The 17,747-nt window shown below is 40.5% G+C and overlaps 1 protein-coding gene across 1 annotated transcript in view; it reads left to right on the forward strand.

The window, feature by feature from the left end:
• Mgam2 (maltase-glucoamylase 2 (putative)) overlaps nucleotides 1–17,747 on the forward strand; it is an 84,555-nt gene that overhangs the window by 38,673 nt on the left and 28,135 nt on the right. The window contains exons 18-33 of the mRNA XM_075953942.1: nucleotides 284–438; nucleotides 585–669; nucleotides 1,519–1,575; nucleotides 2,719–2,843; nucleotides 3,685–3,773; nucleotides 4,432–4,481; nucleotides 5,909–6,076; nucleotides 7,103–7,258; nucleotides 8,880–9,107; nucleotides 9,711–9,865; nucleotides 10,876–11,044; nucleotides 11,590–11,686; nucleotides 12,105–12,217; nucleotides 13,020–13,145; nucleotides 14,492–14,620; nucleotides 17,071–17,178. Of these exons, the coding sequence (XP_075810057.1) occupies nucleotides 284–438; nucleotides 585–669; nucleotides 1,519–1,575; nucleotides 2,719–2,843; nucleotides 3,685–3,773; nucleotides 4,432–4,481; nucleotides 5,909–6,076; nucleotides 7,103–7,258; nucleotides 8,880–9,107; nucleotides 9,711–9,865; nucleotides 10,876–11,044; nucleotides 11,590–11,686; nucleotides 12,105–12,217; nucleotides 13,020–13,145; nucleotides 14,492–14,620; nucleotides 17,071–17,178 (2,010 nt within the window). The remainder of the gene's footprint in view (nucleotides 1–283; nucleotides 439–584; nucleotides 670–1,518; nucleotides 1,576–2,718; nucleotides 2,844–3,684; nucleotides 3,774–4,431; nucleotides 4,482–5,908; nucleotides 6,077–7,102; nucleotides 7,259–8,879; nucleotides 9,108–9,710; nucleotides 9,866–10,875; nucleotides 11,045–11,589; nucleotides 11,687–12,104; nucleotides 12,218–13,019; nucleotides 13,146–14,491; nucleotides 14,621–17,070; nucleotides 17,179–17,747) is intronic.

Genomic DNA, 17,747 nt, shown 5'->3' on the forward strand with positions numbered 1-17,747 from the left:
GCCATTGAAACCTGTGTGGTACCTTCTTGTCACTCAGGGCTTCCTCTAGTGTGTGCTGAGAAGAACCTGTAAGTGAAACCTGCCTCTTGCTTACATGTCTACATTGGGAAAGTCATGCAGTCTTTGGTGTCTTCCCAGCCATAAAGCAAGGAAGGAGGAACAAGATCAATTGAGTTCTGGAAGTATTCCATCCTCTCCAGACTGAAGAACATGGCTGTTTTCATCAGGGGAAACGTTTTGATCACTATAGGAACATTCACTAATTGCTTCCATTTCCTTCTAGGACCAGGACCCTGCTGCCTTTGGCCTTGACTCTCTGCTAGTGGAATCCTCAAAATATTATCTGGTGGCCCGTTATACCTTATTACCCTATCTCTACACCCTCTTCTACCGTGCTCACACACTCGGGGAGACAGTAGCAAGGCCCCTCGTCCATGAGTGAGTTTCTAGACCAAGGCCTCCCATCCAGATCATCAATTCCCTTTAGCTCACTGGTGTAACAAGGCCCATTAAGATATGTGATGTGTTGCGGTCTCCTCTTGGAAACTGCACTCACTCCCCTGTGGGTGTACTCTGTTTTCTAGGTTCTATCAAGACCCAGCCACATGGGATGTGCATGAACAGTTCTTGTGGGGGCCTGGACTCCTTATCACGCCTGTGTTATATGAAGTATGTTTGTAATCTGAATAATGGAATGGGATATTACAGTTCTTGCAGTTTGATAGCTGAATAATCTAAATGTCAAGTATATATGATTATACTTAAGTCTAAATGTAAATATAAATGAGAGCAAGCACGAATGTTTGGAAAATAAGAATTCTCGGTTCCAATGATGCATCAAGTAAAACAGTTTCTATATAAATATTGCCCTTTAAACTGTGTTCTTAGGCATGTGACCATGCACTGACATGGTTTTGTATGTCTTGGTGTGTGTAGGGTGGTGCATATGCACAGAGTATCTATATAGCCTCTTCTCCGGGAGGGGATGGGATGGGAAGACAGAATAGGTGTGTAAAAAGAAAGGAAGTACAGTGGAGTACAGGAAGGAAAATCAGCCAAGAGTAAGAAGTAAGGTGCAGGGGAAGGACTGATATCATACTGATCATCTTGTTAAAAAAAATATTGCTAACATAGAAATCAAGAAAAAAGAGAGCTAAGACAGCAATGGCTGTTTGAGCTGGTAGTGTCTCAGCTACGTCTGACTTTGCTCAACAAGTAGTTTTGCTCTCCTGTGGATGTGGTTGGCATAGTCTACTCTGAACTAATGGTGGCATAACTCTAAAAATGGAATTCTCTACTCCTAGAAAATGCATGAGCACAGAGGCAAAATGAATTCAAAGTTTAGGTTTTGGATAAACTATTTGGCATTTCTGGTTCATGTGCTTTCCCTGGCATAACAGGGTGATCTCAAATGGCTCTTTGGATTATTCAGACGTCCAGGGGCAATGCTGTGGAAGTATTCTCTAAACTGTAAGGAGGTATGTGTGCTAATATTGCTTACTGATTTTATTTCCTTAGGGAGTGGACCACATAAAAGCCTATATCCCAGATGCCATCTGGTATGACATTGAGACAGTAAGTAAGGTGGCTTCTATGATTTCAGAGACCTTTGATGACAATTCTAACACAGAAGTCTTGGGAGTTCATGGTGCTATTTCACAAGGCTTTACAATGAGTTGATTGTGGGTGTCTTTTGAGGCATCTTAGTCCATTTAGGATGGTGTGATACAAAACTTCACACTGCATAATTTATAAACAACAGAACTTTATTGTCCACAGTTCTTAGAGGTTACAAAGTCCAAGATCAAGGTTTTCTCAACTTTATCAGTGGAAGCTTCTCACCGAGTTGTAACCCAGCCAATTGTCCAGAGGAATCTTCCCTTAATAGTATCACATACACAATTATGTTCCAATATATAAACTTTAGAGGGAGATTAGCATTCACACCACAGCAGAAGAAATTTGGATAACTGCAGTAGGTGTGCCAAATCTCACTGACTCAATCATTTCAATCTGATTGCTATGCTGATAATTAGGACTAGTCATTTCATTGGCTGTTGTCTGCGGAGGCAGAGAATTCGAACTCAGTGCAATCACAGTGAGTCAGTCGACCTTATGTTACTATAACAAATATCCGAGGCAGCAAGGACGGAGAAAGAGTCTCTATGTTTTCTCTTTCAATTTCAGAAGTTCTAGTCCTGGGTTCTATTGCGTTGGACTGGTGGCAGGCTCTTTTTGTGAAAGCAGGAGAGGAGCAAAACCACTCTTAAAAAACAAAACCAAAACAAAACAAAAAAACAAAAACAAAAAAACAAACAAAACCCCTCATGGCTACAATGTGACAGAGAGTAAAAGGAAGAGACCAGGGCCTTACAATTTGATTGAGAGCAAAGTTCTAATGGCTTAAAAGCTCATGCTAAACCCCACCCCTTGAAGTTTCCACCATCCCCCAACATCACTGAGCCAGAGAACAGCACTTTCATATAAGATTGTGGGGACATCCAAGATACAAACTATAACACACAGTATGGTGAGAGGTAACAGGTCGGGAGGCTGGTGTCTCAGCTCTGCTTTCTACTACCCACATATCTTGGGGAAATAGCCTCAATTTGGATGTCCCCATCTTCTTGTCTCTAAGGTGAGGACTGGACTAAAGGATCCCTAGGGTCCTTCCTACCTGAAGTCCTCTATGTAGTCTGTTTTGCTTTTGTCGTTTAGCAACTGGCTATTGAATGGAGGAAACAATTTGTAGACATGCCATTACCAGGCGACAAGATAGGGCTTCACCTTCGAGGCGGCTACATATTTCCCATCCAGGTGCCAAACGCAACCACAGAGGCAAGGTAAGATGCAGTGCCTTCCTACTACCTATACTGATGCTCAGTGGGGCTTCTTGGGGGAGGGAAAGCAAGAACCAAACGGAGAAGGGCCAAATGAACACAGCTAGTGTGGTCAACCTTCTCCTCACTTCAAGGGCTCAGGATTGTCTTCAGAGGGGTAAATACAGTCTCACGTTCCTTCTCAGTTTCGTAGTTCTTCAATTTGGATTAATTCAGATTATAGGAATAGTTAAAATAATCTTCATGAGGGTTTCCCTAGGGACAGAAACTATCTTAATGTGCATTCCCCAAAACATGAGAAAAATTTAGTAGGGGGCAAAGGTCAATGTGAGTAGGAGTTTCAGGGCTCAGATTCTGGAGAATTCGAGTTCAGATTCTGGCCTGACAACACCCTACACGTGTTAGCCTTAGAAAGCATCTCTGTGTTCATGCTTGTTATTCATGAACTGGTGGAGACGATGGCCTGCACTTTTAGCGCCTTTATGAGGGGTGAATGAATTACTACAAAGGGACAGGATCTGGAGCACACTCAGAAAGAGGCCTGTCACAGAGTCCAATAAGCACTGTTAAAGCAATCTGAGACCTAGTCTTCAGGGACCACCTTCCCTGCCATTGTTTCTACATTATTTCTTTCCCACACCCTTCTACCTTCCCACACCTGTGTTTCCACAAAATACTAATATCTACTCAGTTTCTGGGGTGGGTTCTAGAAGACGCATCCCTATGCATCAAGGGGTGGATTCCTCAAGGGGCAGATTCGTCGAGGGGTGCATTCAATCAAGGAGGAAATTCATCTGTTTCTGCTTTTCTTTCATTGTTCGAAACTTGGAATTGCCCTCCTCAGTCGGAAGAATCCCTTCTTGCTCATTGTTGCCTTGGACTATAAGCGAGAAGCAAAAGGCCAGTTGTACTGGGATGATGGTGTGTCTATAGGTAAGCTTTCAAACGGAGTCATAGTGGCGGTTCTTAATGAAAATCATTGTCAAAGGCTTCTCAATAAGGCACCAACCCCATTATCACTATTGTATGTTTTAGTATCTTAGGAAATTCCATTTGCTTCAAAAATTGAAACTCATTCTGGAAGTTCCATTAACCGGATAGAATGAATTGAAATCAACTTCACACATAGACCTTTCTATGTTATTGACATTGCCATTGAAATAAATAGTATTGTATTTGGATTCATTATTCTTTTCTGTATACTGTCATTAACATCAAGCAATCCCTTTTTGTTAATAGCTTAGCAAGGCACTGTTTCAGTTACCATTAGAAAAGACATATCCAGTATAGGTCTTGTGTTTTTTTGCTGTAAGATTTGATATGACTAAAACACAGAAGCTTTAAGACTGAATGGAATTCGAATTTATTAATATTTGATACCCATTATTGCTCTGCATGGAAGACACATAGAGATAAATGTGACATAAACAGAGAAAGTAGTCCACTAAGGCTCTACATAGATTAAACAAAAAAAAAGAGGATTTTGGATGAGTAGAGCTATGTGCAGAATTCTCAATGAGGAGGATGTAATTCCACAGCTCCATTGTTTCCCATAGTAACCAGCACATACCCATTTACCCATCTCTTTCAGACACAGTGTTAGAAAGGAAGTACATTCTGTATGATTTCTCTGTTACATCTGTAAGTACTGTTTTCAAGAAACATAGATTTCACGTTTCTTATTGTGATTACGCTTTGAGGTTTCCATGTTCTACATATGATTTTATTTCTCTGAAATTCATGCCTACATCTTAAATTAGTGCATGCTTTATTATCTAAGAAGCATCTGAACTGCTATGCAGAGTGAAGGTGTATTTTACAGTTCTACCACAAATATTTAAGTGATGCTGGTTCTCTGTGTAATTATTTGCTTTCGAGGCTGTCAGAGTTTTGTTTTGCTTTTTTTTTTTTTTACCCATTCTGTATGACTATTCCTTGTGACTTTAACTTGTTTTTTGATTTCTCCAATGACTAATTGTTTTGAAATGTTTGCATATTTCTCTCTGCCCTTTTAATTCTCTCTTGGGTGAAATATCACTTCTTTGTCCATGTTCTCATTAGCATGGCTTTTGTCATTGATTAACAGCTCAGTTGTAATGGTTTTTAAATGTCTGTGATACCTATCCTTCATTTAACATGTTTGCAAACACTTTCTTCTATATGTAGTTTTGCCTTTTCTTCCTCTTAAAGACTTCTGCAAAACAAATATTTAAATTTGAGTATACCTAATTATCCTTTTTTTCTCTACTTGGATCATGCCTTTTGATATTCACTAACAACTGCTTGTGGGAAGTTTATTTGAAGCTTTATTATCTATATCTGATTCTATGATCTATAATGGACTAACAAGTCTATATACTAGACTTAGGTCAAAGTTTATCTTTTTGCCTGTGTAGTTCCAGGTTTTCCAGTACCTTTGTAGAAACAGCTCCCTTCCCCACACTATTGTTTTGGAAATCCTCTTAAATACCACTAGAGCCTATTTGTTTGAAGGGAACTGCAGTCTTTGTCATTTTACTAAAATATGCCCCTCTTTCTCAGAGTCTAGTCCCACTGACTTCTGCGCTGTTTCTATAAATAAGTCATTTAATTTCTCTATGCTTTATTATCTTCAACTGAAATAAATGGAAATTGCAACCTCACAACTCGCTGAGTCATCCAAGTGGGATAATATATGCAAGATACTTAAGCATAGTGTATGGCACATATTAAACATTCATAAAATTTAGCTTTCATTATTAATACAAAAATAAAAATTAAAAATTACTATGACACTTTTATGTGTGTATGGTGTTTATGTATCCTGTGGGTTTTGTGTTTGCTTGGATCTCTTTCTTTACTTTGTCACTACTTAAACATTCTGTAAGTCATGATGATATTTTCTGAGTAACAGAATCAGAAAAGAGGCAGTTAACCAAAGGAAGAGAGCATTGATGTCTGGGACAACACCTCTCCTACGTGTGGTCATTGGTCAATTTAAAGACAACAGAAAATAAGGAGACAACTTGGATCAGGAGACATTGAATGTGTATACGAATCGCTAAAATGACTTTCTTCCCCCTCCCCAGAACCGCTTACAGGCAAAAATGATAAACAACAATTACGTGGATCCCAATGACCTCATGTTTAGTGACATCCTAATCTTGGGGATGGACAAAGAGCCAAGTGGTCTTAATGTCTTACTTAATGGCTATACCACCCCCATTTCAAACTACAGCTACAATCCTTCAACAAAGGTGAGAGATCATTACATCTTCAGGACTCAGATTGAAAGCCCTGGCCTGAGATTCTGGCAGCTTTCCTTTTCCTGCCTTCATGAGTTTGGATACTCACAGAGACAGTTTCCTTTTGAGATAGCCACCACAGCATTGAGAGGATGCAGGAGAAATGTGTGAACTCAGGTGTGAATCTTTTCTCTTGCTGGCATTAGGACGCTAAAGAAGACAAGAGTCGGTGTCTATCCTAACAGAAGAACTTATTTGCTAATTTAAAACGGGATAAGATAGTCTCAGTGGAATAGTAAAACTGAGGTTCAGTAAATTTTCCTGGTTCTGGGGAGTATTTGTTAAAATTAGAACTACCCTTGAGACAGAGTCAGTGTTTTTCCTTGTTGCTATTGCTCTAAGCTATTTTTGAAGTATCACCTAAAAAGAAAGTGGGAGAAAACAAAAGCTGTCTCTCATCACTGAGTGACTCCCTCACCTGAAAAAACTCACACAGAGCCTTTGAGTTCTCGGCTCACTCTTTTAAGACCTAGGTAAATTGTTTTCCACCTGAAAATACACGTGGCACAAGATAGGAAGAGACCTTCTAAGCAGAATGTGGTGCTGCCCCTGGCTGTTCTGTCCCTTTGTGAGATCTTAGGCCTGCTATGACATGTATTGTGGAGACAATCATTGTACTCATAGCACTGGGTCACTTTATAGAGTTAATGTACATAACGTCTAAGATGACTGTCACAGTGCTTGGCTCATATGCATGCTCAGTAAAACTGATCTGTTGTTTACTGGCATCATTAGTTACACTGATAAACATCATACTGAAAGGATAATAAGGAGTGACCCACACTCCTTAACATGGCTAAATTGTTCCACATTCCATACTTACACAATGGCCCCAAAAGGTCAGGCATCAAAGAAGTTTCAAGTATTCTTAGGTGATATTGGAGAAAAGGTTTGGTCCTGACTTCCCGGTGGTCAGCCAAAGCCATTAACTCCACAGCTCTGAGTCACCTGGATTGTTGCTGTCATTTCTTTCCGTAGGTGTTGCAAATATATGACCTCATAGGACTGAAGCTGGGACAAGAATTCTCCATTGAGTGGACTCTTGCAGTCAATGACCTGGAGAAGTTTAACTGCTTCCCTGAGGATCCTGCAGTCTCCGAGGAGAGCTGCAAGCAGCGTGGGTGCCTCTGGGAGGTAATGTCCATACTGATCAGGAAGTTGTAGAAACTTTGCACCAAGTAGCTTGCCACTTGAAAAGCATTTTGAAGAGGTTACTGACCTGATGGACATCATGAGGATGTGATGATAGGCATTTTTAATTCCTTGTGATAGGCGATGTGTGTGTGTGTTTCCCTCAGATACCCTGCTTCTAAAACAAATCTTTGCCGTTCTAATTGCCACTTTAGCCTTATCATCCAGAAATCATATTTTTTGTACTATTAGAGAAAATAAAGAGGATCAAAGGGAAAGGAAGAGGGAGTAAGAGCATAATGGAAGGATGAATATAGACAAACTTGATTATATGCACTTATAAAAATATCACAACAAACTTATTATTTTTATAGTCAACATATGTTAGTAAAACCATTTTACCATCACAATATACACTATGAATTGAATAGTGTTGTAGCAAGAAACTGCTTGATTGTTTCTTGGCCACCCAAACCTGAATAATCACACAGAAACTAAATTAATTGCAACATTGTTTGGCTGATGTCTCAGGTGTAATCCCAGCTAGCTCTTACATCTTAAGTTAACCCATTTCTATTATTTTATGTGTCACCACAAAGCTGTGGCTTACCGGGTAAGGCTCCAGCATCTGTCTTTCTCCTTCAGCATCTACATGGCGTCTCTTATACTCTGCCTACTCTCTCTGTATATCTCTGTTTGGATTTCCTGCCTGACTTTACTCTGCTAAACCATTGGCCAAAACAGCTTCTTTATTAACCAATGGTAATAAAACACATTTACAGCATACAGAGGAGAATCCCACATCACTGTGTAAATGAACAGCTTTTGTTTATTGGGAAACCTAACCTGAAAGTATAAGTCTTGCCCAATTGGGAATGATGGAGAGAAGAAAAACAGAAAAGGTTAGCAAGTGCACTGGGAACAGGAGGCACAAGGAGGACCCTACCTGAGGGTTATGGTGGCCGATTAGGCTTCCTGTTGATCATCATTCACACTTCACTCCCTCACAGGAGTATGTGTGTGCATGCATGTGTGTGTGAGAGAGAACATGTGAATGCATGTACGCATAATGTGTGTGTTTGTGTGAGTTTAATTGGACCTGGCTCCTTTGCTATGGCTATTATAGTACTACTAACTCACTTAGAAATTTCCAATTTAATTATCCCCAGGTATAGAATCTTGAATTCAGAGACCAGGGTGTTGTGACAGGGTTGGTTCTTTTTTGAGGACCGTGAATGAGCTCTGTTCTATTATTCTGGTGGTTTGTTACCAATGTTTTCCATTTCTTGGCTTGTGTCAAGTAAGATCTCCGCTTTCATGACTTTATGATGTTCTCTTGAGTGTATGATTGACTGTTTTTCTTAATTCTCCCACATAACATATACACTAACCATATTGGATTAAAGCCCACCCTAATGACTTCATCTTAACATGATCATCTGCAAAGACTGTATCTCCAACATGTCACATGCACATGACCAGGGCTTAGGACTCATCTTTTTGTAGGGAGCATTTCAACCCTTTCAAAGTTCTTAGAAGCTTACTGTGTTAACTGGCTTCCTCAGTAATTAGAGTCTCAAAATGCTGTGTAGAAGCTCACCAAGAATTCTTCCTACTATTCTAGCCCACCACTACTCCTGGAGTGCCCACCTGTTTCTACGACACCATTCCCCAATATGCTGCCAGTAACATTCAGTACAAGCCCACAGGCATCACCATGGACCTGACCCTTCTGGAAGACTCAACATCTGCTCGGGCAGCTCCAAGTGTTGTCCCTGATCCTCTTTCTGGAAAGATCAGCTCTCTGAAACTGAGTGTAATTTACCATACAGAAAACATGCTGCAGTTCAAGGTAATCCTCATGTCACAGTTGCTGGTTCTTAACATGGATATTTTTTGACTCAAGATTTTATAAGCATGAGATCACTAAAAGACTGTTAATGGCCTGGTATGGTGGTACATGCCTTTAATCCCAGTACTCAAGAGGCAGAGATGGGTGGATCTTTATGAACTGGAGGCCAGCCTGGTCTAAATGGAGTGTTCCAGGCCAGTCAAAGCTACACTGGGATTGTCACAGGCAAGCAAGCAAGCAAGCAAGCAAGCAAGCAAGCAAGCAAGTAAGCAAGCAAGCAAGCAAGCAAACAGACTGCTAATGCAAATCCCTATCTTACAAATTCAAAGGCAGGGGCCTTCAGACCTAAAGGTCAGGAAGGGAGGAGGTAGTTAAGAAGTGAGTTTAGCTCTACCACAGTTCTGTATCTTTTGTTATGATAAGTATTTGCATCAGTCATTAAAAAACCATCTCATCTCCTTGAACAGCGTGAGTCTGCTTTGCGGGACTCACACTGATGAAATGCTCACTCCCTTCCAACAGTTTTAGTTCTGCAGTGGGAACTATCAGCCTGCATTAGCATCAACTAAAGATGCCATTGAACCTTGCTTTTCTCCTTCCCAGATTTACAGCCCCACTAACAAGAGATATGAGGTCCCAGTACCTCTGAACATCCCTGCTGAGCCACTTGGATCCTCTGAGGACTGTCTGTATAATGTCACAGTTAAAACCAACCCATTTGGACTCCAAATTAGAAGAAAAAGCTCCAATACTGTGATGTAAGCTCTGTTTATTTGGTCCCAATCAAAGTGATGGCCGATCTAATTGTAATGTTTTTAATCACTGCAAGTGAACCACTAATCTCTGAGAGAACATATAATTATGAGCATGTTTGTCTAAGTGAGTATCAATTTCTCATAGTTCTTTAGGAAATTAATTTTTCTGCCAGTCACTAACTCAGAAAAAATAATGAAAGATTAAAAAAAAAGATGTGTCATTTGATTTAAGAAAAATAAAATATGTTCTTTTTTATATAATTACTAACTAGAACAAAAAACACTACTTGATAAGCAAGCCAGCTTTCATAAATCATGAGTCAGTTTTCCATTAAACATCATGAAGAAACAGCTGAAGAAGCAGGAGAGAGGGACAGAGGTCTGTAGAGAAAGAGAATTGACAGTCATCAATTATAACATCTCTCAGGTCCTGCTGTTGAAGGTCTGGAGTTTGCCTGAGAGGAAGTTCCCCACCCAGTAGAGATTGTCAGCTACATGTGCATGGTTTTTTTTTTTTCCTGTGTGTAGCTTTTGTTGATTTGACTGTGTATTCAGTGTTCTCTTTCTGTCTTTAGGAAATTTCTTGCAATCTAAAACAGTTATTTTGAGAGTTTCACAGGTTACTGCAAGTCGTTTTGTAGAACTCACTAATAACTCCCCACAAGCTGATGTACCAGGCTCTAAGAACCGGGAATAAAAGGGTGAATGAGACGTGTTTTTTTCTCTCTCTCTTAATGAGCCCATGACTTCCCCAAAAAAAGGACTCTTAGCCTTGCAAACCACAGGATACAGATGCAAACATGGAAACTTGGAGTTGCATTGTGACCACTGTTATAACCTGGTTCATCTCACAGCATTTGAACCTGGATCCAGATGTTCAATAACTGGGAGCTTCCAAGCCAGTTAGGCACCAAGTTGGAGGCTTTGGAGTGAATTAAGCACAGAAATGTGCTTTGTGTTTTCTCTGGCCTGTGATTTGTAGCTTAGCATGGAAGTCTGCCTTTGCATTGCAGTTGGGATTCTCAGCTCCCTGGCTTCACCTTCAGTGAGATGCTCCTTTCCATTTCTACTCGCCTTCCGTCTCAGTACATCTACGGCTTCGGGGAAACAGAGCACGCATCTTTCAGAAGAAACATGAGTTGGAACATGTGGGGAATGTTTGCTCGGGATGAGCCGCCAGCGGTAAGGATAAGAATGAAATTCGCAGTCATGTTCTTTTTATCTTAATTTATTCAAATCCTTGTGTCCATAAGTCATTCTATATTCTTTAGTTTTTACTCATACTGACAAAATTATGCTCTTAAATCCTAAAGGGCATGTGATCTTATGCTCTTTTGCTTGTAAAACATTTAATTTCTCAACTCCTGTGGAACACAAATTTTATTGACTTTTACCAAATATTACATTAAGTGCTCAGGTCAAAGTTTAATGAAATACTGTCTATGCCCGGCAAAGATTTATAATGCTGAGGAAGACATAATGAAACAGTGATAGCATAGTGTAATCAACGCTCAGATAGGTTTATTTAATAGTGAAGGGGGCACAGAGTGTGAAGGACACAGATTATTTTGCTTGTGGTAGAAGACAAAGTCAAGCAAGGCTTCTGGAACAACACCATTGGTGAGTCCAATCTCCAATGTCGAATATAAATTCACTGTTCTCTTTGTGATATGGATATAATTTATTGGGGATTTTATTTGTAATTACTTTATAGTTCTTTCTTATAGTACAAGAAGAATTCTTATGGTGTTCACCCTTACTATATGGCATTGGAAGATGATGGCAATGCCCATGGGGTGCTCCTGTTGAACAGCAATGCCATGGGTAAGACAGACATTCACAGTTATATGCCACCATAGACAACCGTGACCACCCTGTTAGAGTCTAGGTTGTTACTAGAAATAAGAACATTCAAGGGCAAGGGACATTGGACACAAAGGCTTTCACTCATTCATCTGTCAATTCAAGAGTTATTAAAAAGACTCCAGACCACATATCAAGTATAAAATTTTGCCTATCCATGGTCCCTTATTTTGTGTGACACTTTAGCTTCTTTTCCATAGGATGATATAAGTTGTTGAGATTGTATAATTTATTCTAGGCACATGGAATTGATCTTGATCCCACTGCAGAGGAGGAAGATATTAAGGAGTGAGGGTGAAAATGGAAAAGTTGAGGATAGGTTCTCCATCAGGGTAACTTATGACTCCTTACCAATTTGGCTTTCTTCTAACCTTTACAGATGTGACACTCCAGCCGACCCCTGCTCTGACATTCCGCACCATAGGAGGGATTCTGGATTTCTACATGGTTCTGGGGCCAACCCCTGAACTTGTAACTCAGCAATACACCCAGGTTAGAAGCAAGCATGTCTACCCAAATAAATCACCATGTATTTGTTGGATATCGCTACCACGTTCTTAACACTGAGATAAGGTTCCTTTTGTTACTTTTACTCGTAAGTTTTCCTATGAGAACTGACTGCTATACTTCTTGCAATCTAAAACAGTTGTTCAAAGCGTTTTACCTTTATCTATTGGACAGTGGTTTTTGTAAACATCATTTACATGTTCACTCAAGCTGACACTCCAGACTTTAGAGGTACCGACTGCATACTAATAACCCATGCGTCTCTTGATCACTTGCTCAGTAGTCTATTGAAGAGTCTCTGGTGAAGATTCTCTATGGAGGTCTCAGATTTTCTGGACTAGTGGCTAAGCATAGGAGGAGACCTCAACTACAGTGTTTCTGTGCTTCACCTTTGTGATTCTACATTTAACTTCCTTATTTATCTTGAGTGGGAGCTCTTAGAACTCAGTAAAATTGTTCAAGTTTCTTCCTTAAGAAGTCTAGTAGGGGCTGAGTGGTGATGGCGCATGCCTTTAATCCCTCCCCAAAAATAAACAAAAAAGTCTAGTAGTAGATTTATTTATTTCTAGTAGTAGTATTTCTATCTAGTAGTAGGATTTATTTATTTCACTTAGACTACTTTAAAAAATATAGACTTTTATCTTTAATTAATTAACTAATTAATCACTAATATTTTTAATTAATATAGACTTTAGAAAAATAATTCTGATGTGTGACACGGTGATTAAGTAAATATATGCAACATGTAAGGATGAAGTGTGGTAATTAGCGTTTTATTTTATTCTAGTTGGTTGGTCGGCCAGCCATGCCTCCATACTGGGCCTTAGGATTCCAGCTGAGTCGCTATGGATACGAGAGTGATGATGAAATTGCCAGTTTGTATGATGCAATGGTGGCAGCCCAGATTCCCTATGTATGAAGCTCTCCCTCTGCTCTGGTTTTTTAGCTTACTTGTGTAATGAAAACAGATTTATACAAATTAAAGCTGTGATTGGTTTAGTAGTAGAAAAGCAGTGGTAGAGATTGTCTTTTGGAGAATGCTTTACATTTTAAACATGGTCCATTCTGAACCTTGATTTGCAAGGTTCATAACTAAGAGTTACATATGACTCCTTCAGCAGGCAGTGGGATGGTTGCAGGATACTGGCACTCACTGCCTGCCATTGGGAATAGTTTGCAGTAGTCATGACTCTACAAAATCAGAAATGGGCACCTTGGAGAGATGAATATGAAAGGAAGCAGCTTACAGATCTCGGCATGTATAGATCCCTAATCTAACTCCGTACGTAAAGTCTGAGAAACACGGTTAGCTGCTATCAAAAAGCAAAAGTACACACACGGCACGTTCTTTCTGCTTGTGTAATTGTCGGTTTCCTAGCCCTCCTCTTTCTTGACTTTTTGATCATCTCCTAAAATTTTGGAGGGAAATTAAGGATTACAAAATCAGCATAAGGTGATCTTCCCACTGAAGATAATTTGATGCCTATGTATGAGCTGCACTTTCCCCTTTTAAAATACATTTTATGATATACTTGTTAAAGAGAGATGGAAAAATATAAGATAGCAAGACAAAAAAAAAAACCCCGTAGATCTAACTAATGCTATTAGTATGTTAGTTTATTCTTGTCTTAATTTTAGCTTTTCTACTTGTCTGCATTTTCCCAAAAGTATTTCACCTAGAGTCCTAAGACAACACAGGTGATTATCATTTGGGGGTTAAAAAGAAGTAGCTTGCGTTCTTTTTTAATCTAAATATTAACAAATTTACCTATTGTTCAATGCTCTGGAGTTGACTGAGTTTCAAGTACAGAAACTTGGGAACTGTGTAGAGGCAGCTGAAAAATAATATACTTCTATAGTAAATAAATTCAGTAAGATCTACTGAAACAAACAAACAACTGCAAATCAACAATCTGTTGTGAGGGAAATTTTACTATCTATCCTGGGATGTGCTTTGTTGGGCTTCCCAAGTCTGAGATTTGAAGGGTTGGGAGGACAGGAAGTGAGGGAGGGAAAGGAGAGAAGAGACAGCAGTGGAAGAAGCAGTTGAAAAATATGAACATGTGAAATGCGAGCAGGAAGCAGAAATCAATTTCAGCATGTGGAATTGAAAAGCGCATGCATAGAAGTGCGTTAGGAGATGGAATTTAGGAGGAGCCCAGATCAGGACAGCAAGCAGGGGCGGAGTCTGCAGAGCCCTGAGTGTACCTGGGAACACTGTTGCAGGACACTGAGAACCTCGTCTGTTGCTTTCTGTAGGATGTCCAGCATGTAGACATCGATTACATGACCCGGAAGCTGGACTTCACCCTGAGCCCCAGCTTTCAAAATCTCGGTGCCCTGATTGATCAAAAGAAGAAAAATGGCATGAAGTTTATTCTCAATCTGGTGGGTATGATGACAGACTTTGGGTCCTGTCTTTATGGTTCCAAAATAATTCCACTGGGAGAAAGGGAATGACAGCTACAAGAAAATTTCTTGTACATTTTGGAAATGTCCTGTGACACTTAAACATTAATTTTTAATTTTTTTTAAATAAATGAACTAGGAAAGAAAAGTGAAAATTACTTAAAGAGGTAAAATGTCTCTTTTTATTTTTTATAGCTTGATGTCACTGGAAGCCATTTATTGATATTTTTCTTTTACTAAAGCTAGAATTCTAGAACAAAAATGCTGAAAATAGCAAATATAATGCTGCAGTGCTCCTGGCCGTGTCTCAGGGGTACAGCCATGTCTCAGGGGTACAGCCATGTCTCAGGGGTACAGCCGTGTCTCAGGGGTACAGCCATGTTTCAGGGGTACAGCTGTATCTCAGGGGTACAGCCATATCTCAGAGGTACAGCTGTGCATCAGGGGTACAGCCATGTCTCAGGGGTACAGCTATGTCTCAGGGGTACAGCCGTGTCTCAGGTATAAAGCTGTGTCTCAGGGGTACAGCTGTGTCTCAGGGGTACAGCTGTGTCAGGGGTACAGCCATGTCAGAGGTACAGCTGTGTCTCAGGGGTACAGCCATATCTCAGGGGTACAGCTGTGTCTCAGGGGTACAGCTGTCTCAGGGGTACAGCCATGTCTCAGGGGTACAGCTGTGTCTCAGGGGTATAGCCGTGTCTCAGGTATAGAGCTGTGTCTCAGGGGTACAGCTGTCTCAGGGGTACAGCCATGTCTCAGGGGTACAGCCATGTCTCAGGGGTATAGCCGTGTCTCAGGGGTACAGCCATATCTCAGGGGTACAGCCATGTCTCAGGGGTACAGCCGTGTCTCAGGGGTGCAGCCATATCTCAGGGGTACAGCCATGTCTCAGGGGTACAGCCGTATCTCAGGGGTACAGCCATGTCTCAGGGGTACAGCCGTGTCTCAGGGGTACAGCCGTGTCTCAGGGGTGCAGCCATATCTCAGGGGTACAGCCATGTCTCAGGGGTACAGCCGTGTCTCAGGGGTACAGCCGTATCTCAGGGGTACAGCCATGTCTCAGGGGTACAGCCGTGTCTCAGGGGTGCAGCCATATCTCAGGGGTATAGCCATATCTCAGGGGTACAGCCGTGTCTCAGGGGTGCAGCCATGTCTCAGGGGTACAGCCGTGTCTCAGGGGTGCAGCCATGTCTCAGGGGTACAGCCGTGTCTCAGGTATAGAGCTGTGTCTCAGGGGTACAGCTGTATCTCAGGGGTGCAGCCATGTCTCAGGGGTACAGCGTGTCTCAGGGGTGCAGCCATGTCTCAGGGGTACAGCCGTGTCTCAGGGGTACAGCCGTGTCTCAGGGGTACAGCCATATCTCAGGGGTACAGCCATGTCTCAGGGGTATAGCCGTGTCTCAGGGGTACAGCCGTGTCTCAAGGGTACAGCCATGTCTCAGGGGTACAGCGTGTCTCAGGGGTGCAGCCGTGTCTCAGGGGTACAGCCGTGTCTCAGGGGTGATGAATCTTGGGACTTTATTGATATTCATTGAACCCACAAACAGATCCAGAATTCCACCTTACTTAGTTACTCACACGTGAATCTTTTAGCTTCCACAACTAGAGTATGGCTGTTGCTACTTGTTCATTCAAGTATCTGTTGAACACTGGGGTTTGATTTTCATCACTGTGGATTTGTCAGGAGAGGGTAGATTCTATATTAGAAATTAAGACAGTGTTCTTTTCTTAGGAAGGCATTTATTTTAGTGGACTGAAGCAATCAAGAAACAAATATTAGAAATATAATCTCAGACAGTGATATTTTTGTGTTACAGTTATGAGCCAGCATAATATAGCAATGAGCTGGGTCAGCATGAGAAGCAATAGGTGGGGATTGCCATATTAGATGTGAGCAAGCTGGGCTACAGAATAGAATAGTTTGCTTTCGTAAGGCTTGCATGACGTCTCCTATTTGAGGTAATGTCTTACTAATCTGACTTACTGGGGATTGTTTTTCAAATGTAACCATACAGAATTTATGATTAACTGTCAATATATTTTTTAATTCTTATTTCTCATTCCCCTCTTCCTTTTAAAATGGATTTATGTGTGATTGGAAAAGACTCACGTCATGCCATATCTCAGTTTCTGTAAATCCCCTCCCCCATTTCTTTAGCTATAGCTCTGGGTACTATAATATTGAAAATTTCATTTGATATGAACTTTTATTCCTTTTGAAAGAGATTGTCCTTAAGAACTATGCAACTTTCTTTGGGTACCTGTGGCAAATTTCTATTTCACTGATTTTGGTAATAACTCAGTTAAGACAAATCTCATTAAAAATATTACTTCTTGGATCACTCATACTTTCTGCACTATGAATTGTCAGTTTTGGGAGTGGGATTTCCCTGGATATATTTCACTCATATTTGTGATTTTAAAACTAGGACCCAGCCATTTCTGGCAATGAGACATCCTATCTACCATTTATTCGAGGACAGGAAAACAATGTGTTCATCAAATGGCCTGACTCCAATGACATTGTCTGGGGCAAGGTAAGGCTTGATAGAGGTATCTGGAATCAATCTACCTCACTAGACATTCCTATAAATTCTGTAAATATATGCTAGATAATGAATACATTCCAATAATAATAATAATAAGTCTTCCTAATGCTACTTAACAGTAAGTATTAGGCACAAAGTTACAGGTCAAATTCTCTAAACCATGGAACGTTGTCATTGCCTACAAATATTCTAATATTTCCATCTATTCATATTTATATTTAGCATGGTGGTTTTTAAAGCAAACATTAATAATCCCCCCAGGGCTCTGAGTTCTGTGTCTCTACCACATAAATTCAGAATGATCATTCAGCTTTGACTAATGATGCTTAATCAGATTTAACAACAACAACAACAAAAATCCCTAACTTTATCTTGTCACTTTGAATTCCTTTCTATGGCCTCAATCCTCGTTTCATATGGTTGATAACAATGGTAATTTAGGCAGACCTCTGGGCCCCAGATGATAGTAGCTCTTAGATTCAGACTCCCTTCTTAGACTTTTTGTGCCTATTGCCCTTGATATGAGCTCTGATCATTTTGAACTCTACCTTTTCCCC

This window comes from Microtus pennsylvanicus, chromosome 19 (genome assembly GCF_037038515.1).
Source record: "Microtus pennsylvanicus isolate mMicPen1 chromosome 19, mMicPen1.hap1, whole genome shotgun sequence".
Classification (NCBI taxonomy): domain Eukaryota; kingdom Metazoa; phylum Chordata; class Mammalia; order Rodentia; family Cricetidae; genus Microtus; species Microtus pennsylvanicus.